The sequence below is a fragment of the Schistocerca gregaria genome, chromosome 9 (genome assembly GCF_023897955.1).
Source record: "Schistocerca gregaria isolate iqSchGreg1 chromosome 9, iqSchGreg1.2, whole genome shotgun sequence".
Classification (NCBI taxonomy): Eukaryota; Metazoa; Arthropoda; class Insecta; order Orthoptera; family Acrididae; genus Schistocerca; species Schistocerca gregaria.
Genome location: NC_064928.1, coordinates 175,179,595 through 175,201,059, shown reverse-complemented (window position 1 = coordinate 175,201,059; position 21,465 = coordinate 175,179,595). Strand labels below are relative to the sequence as shown.

Below are 21,465 nucleotides of genomic sequence, written 5' to 3'. Positions count from 1 at the left end.
ACACCAGAGAAAATGCCCCTAGAGACTCGTAGGAGACACACTCTATATAAATCACCAGGATCTCCTCCTAAACCTTTGTATTGATTTAAACAAAATTTGACACACAAACAGCAAACTTCACAAGTATCAGCAATGTGCTGCCTATGACCACAGAGATCCATTAGGTGTGGAGATGCAGGCAAACTGTATAGGATGTCCTGCATTATTGCCCCGCTTGGCAGGACAGCCTACACATCCGGGACAAAAATCGGATTTCAAGGCCCAAGACATGTAGGCTGTCAGGCATGACAGGCCTGTCATCGCAGTGGTTTCAGCCTGCTAGTGGACCAGTTTTGCAGGTGGGGTGGGTATCATTTGGGGAAGTCTGAGATGGATAGAGGAAGGAAAGGGCAGAGAGGACAGGGATTGTGTGGGGGGTGGGTGGGGAGGTGGAGGGGGAGGTGGTCAGGCAAGGGAGAGAAGATGAACGGGGGGGGGGGGGGGGGGGGCAAGTTATTGACAAAGAGATGAGGGAAAGAGGGAGTTGGTTGGGTAGAAAATGAGGAGCAGGAGGAGGAGGATGATAACAAGGACGGGATGGAGTAGAGTGGGGGGAGGTGGTCAGGCAAGGGAGAGAAGATGAATGGGGGGGGGGGGGGGCAAGTTATTGACAAAGAGATGAGGGAAAGAGGGAGGTGGTTGGGTAGAAAATGAGGAGCAGGAGGAGGAGGATGATAACAAGGACGGGATGGAGTAGAGTGGGGGGAGGAGTAGGTGATGTGTGAATTACATGAGAAGCTGTCGAAGCCATGGGGAAAAAAGCTAGTAAAAAATAAATATGAGATACCAAACCACTGAAGCCAATGATCCCATGCAAAATCTATACATCCCTTACAATGCAGGAGGAGCAGTGCTGCCCAGTTGTAACTAAGTTGCATGTGTTGAAACACAAAATGCAAAACCTCTTCCTGTTTCGGCTCGACACACATTGAGGGCTGAACTGGGAGCTAGCCAGCACCAGCCAGATCTCAACCGCCAACCACACAAATAGGCAACTAATAATTCAGGTCAAGGTAAACTTTTAGTTTTGATGCCTAAGTTAAAATTTCCTCCAAGTTTCTATCTTCATTCAAGCAGAAGATAAAGTCTTGTATAATAAGACCAATTATTCAGAAACAGTCTGTACCTTCAACTATCCTCCATCGAAAGCCTTTCCTACACCAAGGAATGTTTTCTCTGTGCACCTGGATTCTTTTCTTTTCAACATAGTTCATAGTGTCAATCTTTATTCTTTCCTAAATCCAGAAACAGCTTCTAAATGATGTTTATTCTTAACATTTAACAAAGTTTAATACCACATGCTTCAGGACTGCTGCTAATAATGATGTTCCTTTGCATTTCCCTATTGGCAACTATTTTACTTAAAAAATCTTGCTGGTAGTGTTCCAGACTCACAGTAGAAACATAAAACACTTTACAGTTGTTCTTTCACCCAGTTCCAGAATAAGTTACTAACTCAGCAAGGATATTCATCTGTATAAATTGTGTTGAATACTGATCTGAAAATTTCTTCGACATACAAATTCATTTTATGCATCCTATGCAACTTTTACATAATCTGAAACCTTTGCCCACCAGTCTCAATACTAATGCCGTTAACACCCTTGTCTTATTACTCTTAGATGCCACAGTCCAGGCCATCTGAGGGAGAGCTCTTGACCGCATTAAACAAGCATGTCAGGAGGCTGTGTGTTGACCTCTCTGCTCTACCTACCTTAGCTGGACATCGTATCCCATAATACAAGTTTAAAGCCTAATCTATGAATTCCATAAAATATTTAACATTGGTAAACTCATTTGAAAAGAACATCTATGAATGTAAAATAGCACTAATGCTAAATACTTTGGGTGTTAAGTATCATTAGGCTACAGTTAATCTTGACAAAGCAATTTACACTTCACAGAAAATATGGTTTTTAATTCAGTGACATGTGCAAGGGTTTTCATCTCTGCATAACACCAGCAACCTACATACTCTTGAATTTGCTTACAGTGGTGAAGCCTTAGTTTACCTCTGCAGTTATGAACATATACTCTCTCTCTCTCTCTCTCTCTCTCTCTCTCTCTCTCTCTCTCTCTCTCTCACACACACACACACACACACACACACACACACACACACACTTCTTTCCCTTTCCAAAATCTGCCCATTTAATCTTCAGCATTCTTTTGTAAAACCAGCTTTTATTCCATTCTCGTCTGCACTCTTTATTGGCTATGTATCACTTCCATATTAGGCTGCACTCCAAACACTTATGTGAATGCACCCTAATAGCACAACTCATCTTATTCCCAACTCTAGTCAGGTGAGCACAGCAAGACTTAACCTGAGAACATCACACTCTTTTTACTATGATTTATGTTCATGGTGTAACCTCTTTATCCATTCCATTCAATTCCCCTTCTGAGTCCTTTGCTATTCCTTTAGAAATACATCATGTGCTACATGCCCCACACTGAAGGAGAATCTACTAGGATGTTGAATGAATTAAGAGAATTACATAAATGTAAGAAACTTACATACTATAAGCAATGCTCATCCCAAATTAGTAAACACTGTTATAAATGCAAAACTTTTACTTCATCAAAATTTATTCCTTGCAAATATTGTATAATATTTAAGATATTGATATGAATTACAACATCATCAGCAAATTGTTAAGTTTTTATTTCTTGTCTCTGAACTTAAATACACTTTCCAAATTTCTCCTTGGTTCCTTTTCTGCTCGCTCAATGTACAGACTGAATAACATGGGAGACAGGCTTCGTTTAGAATGTGAGTGCCCCCACCCGCACCCTCTCCAACAGAAAAAAAACCATGCTATATAACACTTTAATATTTTTTGCCAAACAAACGCATCTGAAAGACTGATGATGTTTTCCTTTCTTACTTGAAGGCAAATAGTGTATGACATCTAATGTGAAGTGCTTACTTTAGGTAGCTTACAATAACAGCATATGTTAGGTATATTGGGAAAGATGTTAATTTTATGTGAAAGTCTTATGGCCAGAAAAAATAATAAAATAAAAATCACCTGTCACCCTATATCCCAACTTTGTGCTTATCAAAGTAATACAGAGAATATAAACATTTCTTAAGTGTTTTACTTGAATATTCAAGCTTACTTTCTCTGCCTGGTGCAAGACTTTCCACTGAAAGACACTGTGGCTTACATGTAACCTGTACAATGAGTACATATCTAGCCCAGTGTAATGTTTGTGTTTTTGATGACAATAGCAAAACAGAAACTTTGTGTCTCTGTCCATCTGCAATCACTCACAAAGATACCTTGATCTGAACAGGCTGCCTCCAAACCACTGCACCGCCACTGTAGGGGTGCGTATCAACAACTTTGTCAACAGAGGCAGAAAATAGTGTATTTGTCATAATATTTCCCCCACTGTCAATGAGTTATACATAATATGATGTAAATTAATGGTACGTACTTTCGTGACCATGGAGCTGACATACTAGTCAGTTGCTGAACCATTTCGGCCATGGACTCCTTCTCACATTCTGACAAATTAGGCATCCATCGGTTTTTCTTTATTTTTTTAGATGGTCTTACAAACCTGAATGCCTCCTGTAAAAAACACACATATCTTCTGATAACACAGTTAGACGTTCAGTTAGTCATACATCATGTTCAAAATATCCCAGCTTGAAGAGAATCTTCAATGACATGGAACAAATGAACAGAAGTAAATAAATGTAAGAAACTTACTATAAACAATGCTCATTCAAAATTAGTAAACAGTGTAATAAATGCAAGACTTTTACCCCATCAAAAATTTCTTTCTTGGAAATATTGTAAAATATGTAAAATATTGACACAAATTTTCAAAAATATATATCTTGTGCACCCTCAACTAATAATGAAAGCTGCAGTAGCCATATGCGGTAGTACTGCTAAAGCCCCTCAGAATCTCAAATTTGACATTAGTTGTGGTGTTGGTGAATATTGTACACCTATCAGGATGGGTAACATGCATGTGTGCTGATTGATGTACAGCTCAACAAAGTGCATGTGGATAATCTTACAGTTACACCTACACTGTGGCATCCAGTGCTACCATAAATAGGCCCTCCCCATCACATATGCCTAGAAATATAACGGAGGAAGCAAGGAGTTTCAATAAAACTACTGACTTAGCAATCCACCAATTTCTACAGCTAAGTATAACCCTTAAACAGCAAAAGACATTTTTCATAGCTATACTGTTGACTCTGACATTGACAGTGATATTGACAGACAAGGAAACTATGCTGAATGATGATGCAACTAAGCAACTATCAGACTTTGAAATTTTCCAAAGACTGTTGGTGCATGAAGAGGGAGCTGGTGAACTGTATCACTGCCAAAGATCCAACATGGGTCCAAGGCGAGGTTCAGACAGTAAACCACTTTTTGTTATGTGCAGAAATTTGAGTATTGTGGATTTGTTTGAAACAAATTATACAAAAGAATGGCCGAAAAAATTAAAACTTAGTTTGTATTACTAATTGTCTATACATAAAACATAAAGTCTCAAATATTACATGTACTTCAAGGTGTCAAATTCAAATGTAGTATCTGACACTTTCTTTAGCAAATGTTACATAAAAGTGACTGTCCAACTAATGACAAAATCTGATAGAACTGTGAATCGCACACAGTGTATTTTAAATGAGACTAGGACAGTGTTTTTAATTCTTTTTTAAAAACAGAACAGAATAGCTATTTCAAAAATCTTACCATGGTTGAGAACATTAGACTAGCCACATAATAATTAATTCTTAATTTTTCAGTACGTATGTTCCACCAGATGGAAAGTGAAGTACCTGTACAATTCAGTTAGGCCAAATCCAAAATGCAGTATTTTCTACATAAAATCCAGGAAATTCACAGCATGTGGTAACAAGAAGATAACAAAAAAAACCTGCTGATGACACAAACTTCAGCAAAACATGTCTAGGGAATAAAAATGAAATAAAAAGGCGGATCCTCTCCAAAAACAAATCTATACTTACTCAGAGTAATTAATCAGTACAGATTTCATTTGGGTGAGTAATTTTATATACCTCAAGTGTAGGGTGGGACCACTGTAGTTGCCAAAGCAGAAGCAAATCCATCAGGATTTCCAGAAGACATTCCAAACTGCACAGTCATTAAAGAAATGTTCACAGTACCAATATTTGTATGGTTTACAGTGATCTCAGATAATCTATTCTGATCATTCAGTTTGTAAAACTGGGCCACAAGTGATTCTGCTAGGAAACAGTGCTAACTAGACCATGGTTTATGAATTGTGGAGGAGCTGAACTGGCGAGGATGCTTGTGAGTGAGAAACAAGACAATGCTTCTGCAGCCTAACAGTAAATGCCTAAGAAATTTGGAGAGTTGCTCAGAACTTATGAAATAGGAGATTGGTCAGCAGGTTCAACAGAACACAGAGCCAGAGTGTTCCCCAAGTTTGACAGACAGCCTTCAACATAGCTGCTGGTATTATTATTCAAGTGCAGTTTTGAGTAAGATAATGGAGCTAATAGTTAGCTAGAGAAAGTGGTGCTTCCTTTAAATAGTTTATTAAAGTAAGATTGAACTATATTGATTCTCTGGAAACTGATCTTGGTTTAGCTTTCAAAGCTTCATATTTCCAGGCTGTTATCAATGCTTTTTCTTTTTTTAAATTGCTGAGGATGCTGCAAGAAGCCAGGCAACATTGAATGTTTTATTGTATTTGTTGGGCTTGGAACCTCTCTGAAGGCCAACGTGCTGCTTCAGGATGTGATCAGTGTCAGAACCGTTATTTTTTATGTCCATCTTGTGGATAAATGTGAGGCATGTGACAAGTCAAAATGCATTTAAGTGATCTACACTCATGCTAATAAATTAAGGATAATGCTGATACATGGTGAAACAATGCTCTGACGTGCAGTCTGTGGGTTTAAATCACCTTGGGGTATGACCATGCGGTGCATCTGACCTGCGGTTGTTGCACGGTGGCGCTGGCAGCAGTCCACATACACAGAGCTGTGTTGGTGCATGTCAGAGTATGGTGAAGCGAGTAAGTGTGCACACATTTTCAGCGAGTAAGTGTGCACACATTTTCAGACGTGCTAATGGTGACCATATGTTGAAAATAGCTCAAAGAACACATATTGATGACGTTATGAGGGGTAGAACGCTGGGACGACTGGAGGCTGGTCAAACACAGCAAGTCGTAGCACGGGCCCTCCGTGTGCCATAAAGTGTGATCTCAAGATTATAGCAATGATTACAGCAGACAGGAAACATGTCCAGTTGCTACAGTAGGGGACGTCCATAGTGTACAACACCACAAGAAGACCCATATCTCACCATCAGTGCCCGCAGATGGCCACGGAGAACTGCAGGTAGTCTTGCTCGGGACCTTACCGCAGGAACTGGAACAGTTGTCTCCAGACACACAGTCTACAGACGACTGAACAGACATGATTTATTTGTCCAGAGACCTGCAAGGTGCATTCCACTGACCCTTGGTCACAGGAGAGCCCATAAAGCCTGGTGTCAAGAACACAGTACATGGTCAATGGAACAGTGTTCCCAGGTTATGTTCACGGACGAGTCCAGGTAGAGTCTGAACAGTGATTCTCACCAGGTTTTCATCTGGCGTGAGCCAGGAACCAGGTACCAACCCCTTAATGTCCTTGAAAGGAACCTGTATGGAGGTCGTGGTTTGATGGTGTGGGGTGGGATTATGATTGGTGCACATACACCCCTGCATGTCTTTGACAGAGGAACTGTAACAGGTCAGGTGTATCAGGACGTCATTTTGCACCAGTAGGTGTGCCTTTTCAGGGGTGCAGTGGGTCCCACCTACCTCCTGATGGATGATAACGCATGGTCCCACCGAGCTGCCATCTTGGAGGAGTAACTTGAAACAGAAGATATCAGGCGAATGGAGTGGCCTGCCTGTTCTCCAGACCTACACCCCACTGAGCACGTCTGGGATGCTCTCGGTCGACATATCGCTGCATGTCTTCAAACCCCTAGGACACTTCAGGGGCTCCGACAGACACTGGTGCGAAAGTGAGAGGCTAAATCCCAGCAGCTGCTCGACCACCTGATCCAGAATATGCCAACACATTGTGTGACCTGTGTATGTGTACGTGGTGATCACATCCGTATTGATGTCAGGGTACCTGCACAGAAAACAGTCGCGTTTTGTGGCACATGTGTTTCGGGATGGTTTTCTCAATTTGTCACCAATACTGTGGACTTACAAATATGTGTTGTGTGTGTTTCCTATGTGGCTATGCTATTAGCGCCAGTTTTCTGTAGTGCCACATTGTGTTGCACCACATTCTGCAATTATCCTTAATTTATGAGCATGAGTGTAGGTTTGCCAATTAAGAGTTCCTCTGCACAATGTGCTGCTATTAAGCACATAGTGGAACTGTCATAGCAGCCCCTTATGGTCAGAGGGCTCGCATACATGACACGCAAGACAGGTTGCAGTGCGGAGAGAAACATTGCCAGCAGACAGAAACAGTACCAGACTTTCAAAATAAACATGGAACTACTTCACCAGACAATATGTGACAGTGTTCCACCAATCGGAACTCATATGACTGATGTAGCACTTCTCCAATGCCTAGACTGTCAGACACGAAGTGTTTACCAACCCCTAGGAACAGCTCCGGCTAGTACTTACGGCAGCCCTAGCCTTGTATTCACTCACTGTAGTCTTGCAGTAGCACTTTGTAGTTGGTAGAGTAGTTTTCGTCAGTATTTTCTTCCATTGTCTTATCTATTTTGCTACCACAGAGTTGTGGGTTTTTTTCTGCATTTAAAACTTAGTGTATGCCAAGAAGGCGTTTTCCCTTTAATTGTAATGAAGTGTGTTCAAATTGACTGTTAGTTCTTTCCTACCGACCACAGGACACAACAGTTATTGGTGACGAGGATCATTCATTTTCGAATGGAATGGCCTCCTCTGAGGAGCTTCTTCAGTCCTTGTTGGAAACTCTACAGCAGATTCAGGTAATGTTCAGGCGCTCTCACTCACCAGTGTTGCAAGAAATAGCCCATAGGGTCGATTCCATAGCAGGTAAACTGAACACGTCACACGTGGCTCCACTGAAGTTTCCGGCTTTCGCCGGTATGTCGAACCACGGTCAAATTACGTCGAATGGCTGGAACAACATTTATTGGCACATGGGATCCACAACGAAAATCGAAGTTGGGCTTTTCTTTTTTTAGCGACAGTCAGTCCACAAGTGTATTGTTTAATTCAACAATTGAACCCTGAGCAGTCCCCTTGATATCTCTCATTTACTCCCATTAAGGGCTGCCTTTTTGAGTACTTTGGCTCACAAAAAAACATCACCTCTGCCTATCAGGCTTTCTTTTCTTGTCGAAAGTCCTCAAGTCAGACTTATCGGGTCTCTCCCGCGACTGTAAATTCCGGTGCACCAACATCGCCTGCAAGCAGTCTTATGCCTCTTCATTGATTCGTGATATGGTGGTGTTTCACGCACCAGACGAGGGTCTCCGGGCTGATATTTTGAAGTTACTGGACCGGTTCCTTGACACCTGTCTGCCGATCATTCGTGTGTTTCAACATTCTCACCACCTACAACGACCGCGTCTTGATCCAGCTATTTTCACAGTTTGTCAGTTGTTGAAAGGAAAGTGCGAGTATTAGTTGAGGACCAATTGGATGAAAATCAGTATGGGTTTAGGCCTCTTATAGGTTGTCAGGGCCAGATCTTCAGCTTACGGCAAATAATGGAGAAGTGTTATGAGTGGATCAGGGAATTGTATCTATGCTTTATAGATCTAGAAAAGGCATATGACTGGGTTCCTAGGAGGAAGTTATTGTCTGTTCTGCCAGATTATGGAATAGCAGGCAAACTTTTTCAAGTAATTAAAGGTCTTTACATGGATAGTCAGGCAGCAGTTAGAGTTGACGGTAAATTGAGTTCATGGTTCAGAGTAGTTTCAGGGGTAAGGCAAGGCTGCAACCTGTCTCCACTTTTGTTCATATTATTTATGGATCATATGTTGAAAACAATAGACTGGCTGGGTGAGATTAAGATATGTGAACACAAAATAAGCAGTCTTGCATATGCGGATGACTTAATTGTGATGGCAGATTCGATTTGAAGTTTGCATAGTAATATTTCAGAGCTAGATCAGAAATGTAAGGACTATGGTATGAAAATTAGCATCTCCAAAACGAAAGTAATGTCAGTGGGAAAGAAATATAAATGGATTGAGTGCCAAATAGGAGGAATAAAGTTTGAACAAGTGGGCGGTTTGGAGTACTTAGGATGCATATTCTCACAGGATGGCAACATAGTGAAAGAACTGGAAGCGAGGTGTAGCAAAGCTAATGCAGTGAGTGCTCAGCTACGATCTACTCTCTTCTGCAAGAAGGAAGTCAGTACCGAGACTAAGTTATCTGTGCACCGTTCAATCTTTCGACCAACTTTGTTGTATGGGAGCGAAAGCTGAGTGGATTCAGGTTACCTTATCAACAAGGTTGAGGTTACGGATATGAAAGAAGCTAGGATGATTGCAGGTACTAGTAGATGGGAACAATGGCAGGAGGGTGTCCACAATGAGCAAATCAAAGAAAAACTGGGAATGAACTCTACAGATGTAGCAGTCAGGGCAAACAGGCTTAGATGGTGGGGTCATGTTACGCGCACGGGAGAAGCAAGGTTACCCAAGAGACTCATGGGTTCAGCAGTAGAGGGTAGGAGGAGTCCGGTCAGACCAAGGAGAAGGTACCTGGATTCGGATAGGAATGATTTTGAAGTAGTAGGTTTAACATCAGAAGAGGCACCAATGTTAGCACTGAATAGGGGATCATAGAGGAATTATATAAGGGGAGCTATGCTCCAGACTGAACGCTGAAAGGCATAATCAGTCTTAAATGATGATGATGATGATGATGTCAGTTGCCTAACGCTGAGCGGGAGCCTTGTTCATTTGTTGGCCCACTCTGTGACAGGAAGTCTTTCACCCAACTTCCGGACTCACCAACAGTCGGATTGTCTGCATTGGCGAGCAAGATGCAGGGCTTGCAGCCAAGTGGACCACACCGCCTCGGTGTGTCAGGCTCCACAAAAACACCGTGTTGATGCCACGCTTCCTGCAGATGCACAGGCTCGTCAAGAATCGTCACCTCAGGACTTGGAAGGCTCGAATTCCTTTGTCGGCCAAGTATTCCTCATCATTCCCCAGCTGAGTGCCTGTTTTCTCATTACCTCAGAGGTTAACCATATTCTGGTGGTCTTCCAAATTGACATGGTATCATCATTCTCTATTGCGGATGGTGCCACGTACAAACATTTGGGCTCACCAGCATCATCCCCCTACACTTGCGCCTTGTGCAGTTTCAGTAATCACTTTATATCCGTCGATGGTGTTTTTTCCACACAAATCTCTTACAATGGTTGTTCCTTCACTGCTCAGTTTTTGGTGGTCGCATCCCCTGGAGCTACTAGTCCTCTGGGTATGGACATTTTTGGTCATCTGGGTTTATCAGTGCAAGATGCGGTACAAGCTGTGTCAATTCCCAAATCAGATACCTTCCTCGCCCCACTGCTCATAAAATATGACACGTTGTTCTCATCCTCCACACCAGGCGTGAGGGGGTTTCACTGCAAGTTCCTCTTCTTTAAGGCCCGCCTGGACCCATTTGCTTTTCGAGACAGGCTCCAGGTGGAACTCCACCGCTTACAGGATGAAGGCATACTTTCTCCCATCACACACTGTCGCTGCGTGATGCCTATCGAGAAGCCAAATGGTGCTCTACGTATCTGCGGTCAATTCTCAGTCTATCGCCGATGCCTATTCTGTCCCATCGGTGGATGACATACTCGCACATCTTGCGGGCTCGACCGTTTTCACGGTCACTTCTCAGTCCATCATCGATGCCTATCCTGCCCCATCAGTGGATGACATACTCAATGTCTGTGGGCTCGACCGTTTTTGCCAAAATTCATTTGCGCGCCATGCTTATTTGCAGCTGCCATTGGACGAGGAATCGCAGCAGATCCTAGTCTTCAATACTCAGTGTGGTCTTTTCCGGTACGACTGCCTCGCATTTGGCATTGCTAGCACCCCTGCCATTTTCCAATGTTATTTGGCACGCCTCACAAGCAAGGTGCCTGGGATGGCCAATTATCTGGACGATTATCATCGTCAGTGTCTCATCCACGGCGGACTTCGCGGACAAGCTGGACCGGCTGTTTCAGGTTTATTCTGAGGCTAACCTGCGTTGCCGGAAAGAAAAGTGTGACTTTTTTGTGCAAGATGTCAGCTATCTCGGGTTTGCAGCCTACACACCTCTAAGGAGTATGTCGAGGTGATGCAAAACCTGTCTCCTCCCACAAACGTGAACCAATTGCACTCCATCTTTGGTCAAATCAACTATTATCGGCATTTTATACTCCACACCGAGATTTTGGCACCCCTGACTGGGTTATTCCACAAGGGTGCGTGTTGGGTTTGGGACACAGCATGTGAGCTGGCTTTCACGTGTCTCAAGTCAGCTCTCTCCCGCCCTCCTTGTCTGGCCACTTACGAACCTTCCCTGCCCCTCATCATGACAACCCATGCCTCAGACTACGCTACGGCCTGGGGGCAGTCCCCTCAAAAGTGGTCGACAGTGTCGAGAGGCCAGTGGTTTTCACATCCAAAAAATTGATTGACACTCAAACCAACTGTAGTCAAATTGAAAAGGAAGCTTTCGCGCTGGTTTTTGCCTTGACTAAGTTCTACAATTTTGTGTATGGTCATCATTTCACCCTGCAGACCGATCATAAACCTTTGGTTTCTTTGTTTCACCCGGGTGCTGCAGTGCCCACCTGGACAGCGCATCACCTACAGCACTCGGCGCTCTTACTGGCGACATTCGACTGAATGGCTCGCAAATGCTGGTTTTCTGTCCTGGCTGTCTGCAAGGGCAGTCCGTGAGTTTGATGCTTCCCCCTTGGTTTGTTTCCACACGGATCCGGATGTGGACGCGGCTCTGGACGCGCTCCTGTTGGATGTCCATTCAGGCCGGTGGGCTACCGCTCAGGATCATACACTGCAAGCTCTTTGCTGCCAAATCGCTGCAGGTTGGCCGACCAGCCATCATACCATCCACAATGCAGATGTCCAGCACTTTTGAGATCATCGGCACAGTCTCTTTATCCGCAGTGGCGTTATCTTTTTGCATAGTGATTTTGACGTTCCCCAGGTGGTCATACCACATTCGTCGCAGTGCCGTGTCCTTGACCTTCTCCACCCTGGCTATTGGGGCAGGCATCATCCTCACCAAACAGCTAGCCTGGTGACACCTTTATTGGCGTGGTATGGATAAAGACACTGCCTCCATTGTGTCAGCCTGTGCCACATGCCGAATACTTCACACAGCACCCCCACGCGAGTATTTTTCATGGCCGGATGCTGCCACTCCGTGGAAACGTCTCCATTTGGATTTCGTAGGGCCATTTCGTGGTTCCCAATGGCTCATACTGATTGACTCCAGTTCGGGATACGCTTATGTCTCCCGCATGATGAACACCGCTTCTGCTAAAACTATCAAAGTTCTCCAGCGCCTCTTTGCTTTCGAGGGAATCCCCAAAATGATTGTTACAGATAATTGTCCACAGTTTACTCTGACAGAGTTTAAGCAATTCTGTAGTATCAACGGAATTTCCCTAGTCCATACCGCCCCATTTCACCCTGCATCAAATGGCCAGGCGGAATCTTTTGTGCACACATTCAAGACCCAGCTCGATAAGCTGCTGTGCCATCATCCGCTGGAGGAGGCCATTCTTCTTTTCTTGGATACGTGCTGCACTGACCCCAGGCCGGTACAAGTCCAGCAGAGATACTTCACGGTTGACCATTCCGCTCCCCCTTATCAGTCCTGGTTCCCGAGGGTTCTCACCCTCCCACCCACATGCCAAACCACTCCTTTCACGTTGGGCAGGAAATTTGGGCACGGACATTTTCTCATCCACGGGGGCACTGGGTGCCTGCCATCATCACCGAGCTCTGCGGCCGGGTGATTGTACCTCTCTGGTGGGCCGGCCACTGGGTGGAGCTACCCATCTGGTGGACCACGATGCCCCAGAGGAGCTGCCAGTGACTATTGCCAACCACCCTGTGGTGAAACCTCCACTTCTGCCTCCGCCTCAGCCGCAGTCTCCGTTGCCAGCTCCCCCAGCTGTGTCACTGCCTCCTGTCCCTGCCGGCCATGAGCCCATGGACATTGACCGGGATGCCCCTATTCCTATGGACGTTTGTGGTGCTGTGTATTTTTTTCCTCACGGGGTGAAATGGTGCAGCGGCCGCTTATTGTCAGAGGACCTGCAGAACCGACACGCAAGATGGGTTTCTAACCCCCTTTCAGCAGCACGGAGAGAAACATTGCCAGTGGATAGAAACAGTAACAGACTTTCAAAACAAACATGGAACTACTTCACCAGGCAACATGTGACAGTGTTCCATCAATCGAAACTCATATGACTGATGTAGCACTCCGTCGACCCGGCTTTATAAGCACGCCTGGACTGTCAGACCCGCAGTGTTGACCAACTGCTAGGAACAGCTCCAGCCAGTACTTATGGAGGCCCTAGCCTTGTATTCACTCGCCGTAGCCTTGTAGTAGCACATTGTATTTTGTAGACTAGTTTTGGTCAGTATTTTTCTCCATCGTCTTGTATCCTTATATGTTTTGCTACCACAGAGTTGTGGTTCTCTCTCTCTCTCTCTCTCTCTCTCTCTCTCTCTTTGTGTTTAAGACTTGTGTATGCTGAGAAGGCATTTTTCCTTCAATTGCAAGAAAGTGTGTTCAAATTGAATGTTAGTTCTTTTCTGCCATCCGCAGAACACAACAGGAGGCACACAAATGTAGGCCTAGAAAGTGTGGATCTGGACACATTTTTTGTGACACTGCAGAGTTAAGAATAGGACAAATAGGTTTGTTAAAATTGTTTACTAAGTCATTTACACATTTTTTTAAATGGCCGGCCGTCTTGAGACATCAATATCACTTTAGAAGCTGAAGTTAATATATTTATATATTATATCCGCGTGTCAGTGTATGAGTGGAATAATAATAATAATAATAATAATAATAATAATAATAATAATAATAATAATAATCCCCGTGGAGGCCCGGGAAAAGAATAGGCCTCCGGTATGTTCAGCCCGTCGTAAAAGGCGACGAAAAGAACAAACCACTAATAGGGCTAACCCCCCTTTTAGTGCGATTAGTTGGTTCAGGACACAACTAAAGAAGCCTCAGACAAGCGCCGTCATGGTCAGGGATGACGCTTGAACCCTATGCCCGCCCACAATGGTAACGACACTGCTAACCAACTGGAAAATGATTTAAATCCAAACAGAGGTGTTTTGCAGGATATGCTTCCTGCAACCACCCTAGAAGGAAAACAAAGACAGAGGATGAGATGGTCAGATGAAGTTAATCGACACCTCATGTTCTGTTATTACCAAGCAACAAACCTAGGAACCAACACAACTGGATACAGATCACAAGTATACACAACATTTATTACCAGATACCCAGCATTAAAATTTTTAACAGAACAATGACTAGCTGATCAGATACGTGTAATAATCAAAAATAACAGGATACCCCAGTCAGAATTAGAAAACATCAAACAACAAGTACAACAAATACTGGAACAAAATAATGTGCAATCAGAAGAAGAAAATACAGTAATGGACTCACACATCCCAGAGCAAACAAACAAAGAACAACACGCATCAATTAAACAATCAGAGGAAAACGAAATCTTAAGACTGCCACCAGAACAAGTACAAATAGAACACGAAGTGACACACATGTTAGATATAGAAGAAAAATTTCAGCTGACATATATAGAATACAAAGACACAAATACAGACATTAGACCATTCTTGCATAGACCGCCAAATAACCCACAAGTCGAAACAACAATAAAAACTATCAACACAATCATACACAACAAAATAAATGAAAACACCACTATAGAAAAGAATTACAACTTCTGGTTTATATAGGAACACTCACTATTCTAAATATACACACTAGGCAGAGATCAGAACCAACCAACACACATAAGAAACCCACAAAACTAGCATGGCAACAGAGGCTACAGATCAGAATAGAAAAACTGAGAAAAGACATTGGACAGCTAACACAATTTTTAAGACATCAAATGTCAGAAAAAAAAAAAAAAAAAAAAAAAAAAAAACCAAAAAGGGTTGGGTAAAATCTCACAACAAGAAGTGATAGAGCAATTAGATGAAAAGAAGCAGAAATTACAAGCATTGGCCAAATGACTTAGAAGATACAAAAGATACAAAGAAGATACAAAAAAAGTGAAAATAGAAGGAAACAAAACCAAACATTCAACACATCATCGTCATCATCATCATCATCATTTAAGACTGATTATGCCTTTCAGCGATCAGTCTGGAGCATAGCCCCCTTATAAAATTCCTCCATTATCCCCTATTCAGTGCTAACATTGGTGCCTCTTCTGATGTTAAACCTATTACTTCAAAATCATTCCTAACCGAATCCAGGTACCTTCTCCTTGGTCTGCCCCGACTCCTCCTACCCTCTACTGCTGAACCCATGAGTCTCTTGGGTAACCTTGCTTCTCCCATGCGTGTAACATGACCCCACCATCTAAGCCTGTTCGCCCTGACTGCTACATCTATAGAGTTCATTCCCAGTTTTTCTTTGATTTCCTCATTGCGAGCACCCTCCTGCCATTGTTCCCATCTACTAGTACCTGCAATCATCCTAGCTTCTTTCATATCCGTAACCTCAACCTTGTTGATAAGGTAACCTGAATCCACCCAGCTTTCGTTCCCATACAACAAAGTTAGTCGAAAGATTGAACGGTGCGCAGATAACTTAGTCTTGGTACTGACTTCCTTCTTGCAGAAGAGAGTAGATCGTAGCTGAGCACTCACTGCATTGGCTTTGCTACACCTTGCTTCCAGTTCTTTCACTATGTTGCCATCCTGTGAGAATATGCATCCTAAGTACTTGAAACCGTCCACCTGTTCTAACTTTGTGCCTCGGACCTTTGGAGGTGACGGAGTCCCACCTCTAACTGACAAACCAGGGACTCCTAAGATACGACATTCAACACAAACCAAAAGAAATTTTACCAGACAATAGATAACAAACACATTAAAATAGACAATCCACCAAACATAACAGACATGGAACACTTCTGGAGCAACATATGGTCAAACCTGGTACAACATAACAGGCATACACAGTGGATAGAAGCAGAAACAGACACATACAAGATGATACCACAAATGCCTGAAGTGATAATTTTGCAACATGAAGTCACCAAAGCAATTAATTCTACTCACAATTGGAAAGCTCCTGGAAAAGATAAAATAGCAAATTTCTGGCTAAAGAAGTTCACCTCAACACATTCACATCTAACTAAATTATTTAACAGTTACATTGCAGGCCCATACACATTCCCTGATACACTTACACATGGAATAACTTACATGAAACCTAAAGATCAAGCAAACCCAGCTAAATACTGTCCCACAACATGCCTACCAACAATATACAAAATATTAACTTACACAGAAATTAATGACACATACAACACAGAACAAAATTATAAATGAAGAAGAAAAAGGCTGTTGCAAAGGAGCACGAGGATGTAAAGAGCAACTGATAATAGATGCAGAGGTAACATATCAAGCTAAAACTAAACAAAGGTCACTACACTACGCATACATTGATTACCGAAAAGCTTTTGATAGTGTACCCCACTCATGGTTACTACAAATATTGGAAATATACAAAGTAGATCCTAAATTGATACAGTTCGTAAACATAGTAATGAAAAATTGGAAAACCACACTTAATATCCAAACAAATTCAAAGAATATCACATCACAGCCAATACAGATTAAGTGTGGAATATACCAAGGAGACTCATCAAGTCCTTTCTGGTTCTGCCTTGCTCTGAACCCACTATCCAACATGCTAAATAATACAAATTATGGATACAATATTACTGGAATATACCCACACAAAATCACACATTTGCTATACATGGATGATCTAAAACTACTGGCAGCAACAAATCAACAACTCAACCAATTACTAAAGATAACAGAAGTATTCAGCAATGATATAAATATGGCTTTTGGAACAGACAAATGTAAGAAAAATAGCATAGTCAAGGGAAAACACACTAAACAAGAAGATTACATATTGGATAACCACAGCGACTGCATAGAAGTGATGGGAAAAACAGGTGCCTATAAATATCTAGGATACAGACAAAAAATAGGAATAGATAATACAAATATTAAAGAAGAACTAAAAGAAAAATATAGACGAAGACTAACAAAAATACTGAAAACAAATGGCTCTGAGCACTATGGGACTTAACATCTGTGGTCATCAGTCCCGTAGAACTTAGAACTACTTAAACCTAACTAACCTAAGGACATCACACACATCCATGCCCGAGGCAGGATTCGAACCTGCGACCGTAGCAGTCGCGCGGTCCCGGACTGAGCGCCTAGAACCGCTAGACCACCGCGGCTGGCTACTGAAAACAGAATTGACAGCAAGAAACAAAACAAAAGCTATAAATACTTATGCTTACCAATATTGACCTACTCTTTTAGAGTAGTGAAATGGAGTAACACAGACCTAGAAGCACTCAATACACTTATACGATCACAATGCCACAAATATAGAATACATCACATACATTCAGCAACAGAAAGATTCACATTGAGCAGAAAGGAAGGAGGAAGGGGATTTATCGACATAAAAAACCTACATTATGGACAGGTAGACAATTTAAGAAAATTCTTTCTAGAACGAGCAGAAACTAGCAAAATACACAAAGCAATCACTCATATAAATACATCGGCTACACCACTGCAATTTCATAACCACTTCTACAACCCTTTAGATTACATAACATCAACAGATACGAAGAAAGTAAATATGGAAAAAGAAAACACTACATGGCAAGCACCCGCATCATCTAACAAAGCCACACATTGATCAAGACGCATCCAACACATGGCTAAGAAAAGGCAATATATACAGTGAGACGGAAGGATTCATAATTGCAATACAGGATCAAACAATAAACACCAGATATTACAGCAAGCATATTATTAAAGATCCCAATACCACAACAGATAAAAGCAGACTTTGCAAACAACAAATAGAAACAGTCGATCACATCACAAGCGGATGTACAATACTAGCAAATGCAGAATACCCCAGAAGACATGACAATGTAGCAAAAATAATACATCAACAGCTTGCCTTACAACATAAACTTATAAAACAACACGTTCCCACATACAAGTATGCACCACAAAATGTACTGGAGAATGATGAATACAAATTATACTGGAACAGAACCATTATAACAGATAAAACAACACCACGTAACAAACCTGACATCATACTCACCAATAAAAAGAAGAAATTAACACAACTAATCGAAATATTCATACACACTACAACAAAATACAAAAGAAAACAGGAGAAAAAATTGAAAAATACATCCAACTGGCTGAGGAAGTCAAGGATATGTGGCGAAGTCAAGGATATGTGGTGAAGTCAAGGATATGTGGCATCGGGACAAAGTTGACATTATACCAATTACACTATCAACTACAGGAGTCATACCACACAATATCCACCAGTACATCAATGCAATACAGCTACATCCAAACTTATATATACAACTACAGAAATCCGTGATTATTGATACATGTTCAATTACCCGAAAGTTCCTAAATGCAATATAACATATACCGTACAGTTAAAAGGAAGTCACGCTTGATCAACGTCCGCGTCACTTCCTACTTTTGACCAGACATAATGTCTAAGATAAGAAAGAAATAATAATAACTAAAGAAATAGTGACGGACAGATGGACACACACACACACACACACACACACACACACACACACACACACATATATATATATATATATATATATTATGATTTTGTGTCACACACTTACCTCTGCCTCTCGTGTACTTGCATTTGAGATATACAAGATATCATTAGTAATTTGATATTCTTCATTTTCTTGACCCTTAAGGAGAAAAGTGCGTGTGAAATGTCTGTGAGAACTTTTCTCCTTGGTTATGTCACAGAAGACACCTGTCACTGTCAGTATGGTGAACTTCGGCTGAGGGAGAAAGAACACAGAATTTTTCACATAATTTTCATCATTAAATGGTAATTTAAGCTTTAGAAAAATGACAAGCCCTAAGTGTATCTCATCAAAAATACACCAAGCCTGTATCTACAGTAGCCTGCACATGTATTCTGTACACCACATACTGTGCACATAAAACAGTATGTGTACCAATATCACCCACCCATTCCCATAGCATTCAAAAATATTACAGGCCAAGATTACGTTTTGATATTTCAGTTTGTAGGGTGGTTCTTTCCATTTTCATTGTCACAGTCATTATAACTGTATATGGAATAAAGTAACATCTTTATCATTATGTCTCAGTTAATTTACCAGAGAATGTTTTAGAGGCATATGTTTTCCAGAGAATGAGCTATCACATGATACATATGGTGCACATATGTAAGGGTCAGGAAAAATATAGTACCAACTGCACCACTGAATGAATGTTGCCACCTAAAAGGGTTTCACACACAACTTACCCTTTCAATGCAGTCTTATGGCTAACTGAAAACCACAATGTGATCATTTAAACCACTACTCAACCACCACCACAGCCACCACAATGCTTTCACAGTTGGAAGAAGTCTCTCTGGATTGTACACTTTCTCTGGTTATTTCCACATATGAGACACATTTTGTGGTTGGAAACAGTACTTAAGTAAACTCACCTGATCACATTACTCATACCAGTGACTGACTGTTTATATTTTGTACATTTTACACGACCTCTTTCGTTAAGACCTGAGAAAACGGTTAACGGCTTGTTGTTATTTCTCTACTCCGTGATCAGATAGTAATCTCTTACCCCTCTAAGAGTTTTTCTTTGACTTTGTAAGTACAGACAATTTTTTACCATGAGCTCTGTACAGAGATATGACACTCCTAGCACATTATGAAATAGTTTCAAACATCGAACAGCTAAAGAAGTTGCAATAGAGTATACAGTTCCTGTCTTACTGTTTTACACATTTACACAGTGACACATAGGAATCAATAGTTGTTGAAACCTGTTCCAATGATAGTAACTGTAGCTAGAATTGATGAACATAAACTTCAGAAATGGTTAAGTACTGTGACACATAATTTAAATGGGGTTAAATTTCTGTTGTACTGCGGAAGAAGAAGTTAGTGTTGTAGTCACCAACTAGCCTGTCCAATGGTCTCAGAGCATAAGATACTGTCTCCAGTTATTACTTTACTATTATTACTAATTTCACACAAGTTTAAAGCAGGGGTGCAATTAACAAAACAGCTTTCACTTATTATATCTGCTTTATCTCATAAACTATTTGGTGTGTACAAAATAAGTATTAGTGAAAAAAGTTTTGAAGAGTGATTAAAATACAAGAATCCGTAATAATTGGAAAAAGTAATAATTTGCAAGAATCCTAGATTCTATAGAGCTGCATAGAAAAAGAGAAAAAGCTGCAAAAGAAGAAATAGCTCTGGATGTGAAATCATTAAAAAAAAGGGGGTGCGAAGCAGTCAAGAACTGATAGGTACTCCCACCCCCCACCTCTCTCTCTCTCTCTCTCTCTCTCTCTCTCTCTGCTCTCTGTGTGTGTGTGTGTGTGTGTGTGTGTGTGTGTGTGTGTGTGTGTGTGTGTGTGTGTGAGATCGTGTGCCGTGATCGTGTATAAACAAGTGGAGCTGAGTAACTCACCGTGTGCACTGTAAGATCCACAGTGAAGGTGTAGGGATCATGCTGCGTATTGGGTAGGTTTGATAATCTTTCGAGGATCTCCTCTGAGCCTTGCGTTAGTGCAGCCCTCACCTTTTTCATGTTGGAGCAACGTAACAGATTTCGGGACTCACCCAAGTAAGCAGACAATCTGGAACCGAGGAAACCTTGCTTCATTTCAGAAATAGATGACCCAGCTAGTTTGATCATCTAATGGCAACTTGGGCTTATAAATAGTAGTTAATTTAGCACCGTAATTGCAAGCAATGGGGTCACATAACAAATCTATTGCACAAAATTATTGAAGATAAACTCTGATTCACATTACTTTTATTTTTATTCAAATGGACCTCTATGTTGCTGAAAAATGAGCACAGAATAACACATAAACTTACAAAGCCCATTTTAATTAGTAAGACTAATCAGCTGTGCAACTCTCAAATTTCTAAACGATAAGAATAATGACAAAAAAAAAAGAATCAGCCTTTGTCTGGGATGATTTGTGAAAAGCAAGGAATAATCC

General features: G+C 41.6%; 1 protein-coding gene across 4 annotated transcripts in view; it reads right to left on the bottom strand.

The window, feature by feature from the left end:
• LOC126291565 (nuclear RNA export factor 1-like) overlaps positions 1 to 21,465 on the bottom strand; it is a 199,749-nt gene that overhangs the window by 17,347 nt on the left and 160,937 nt on the right. For all 4 annotated transcript variants that reach the window (XM_049985085.1, XM_049985086.1, XM_049985087.1 and 1 more), the window contains 3 exons: positions 20,925 to 21,093; positions 19,076 to 19,246; positions 3,487 to 3,623 (listed from right to left, as the gene is read on the bottom strand). In XM_049985085.1, the coding sequence (XP_049841042.1) occupies positions 3,487 to 3,623; positions 19,076 to 19,246; positions 20,925 to 21,093 (477 nt within the window). The remainder of the gene's footprint in view (positions 1 to 3,486; positions 3,624 to 19,075; positions 19,247 to 20,924; positions 21,094 to 21,465) is intronic.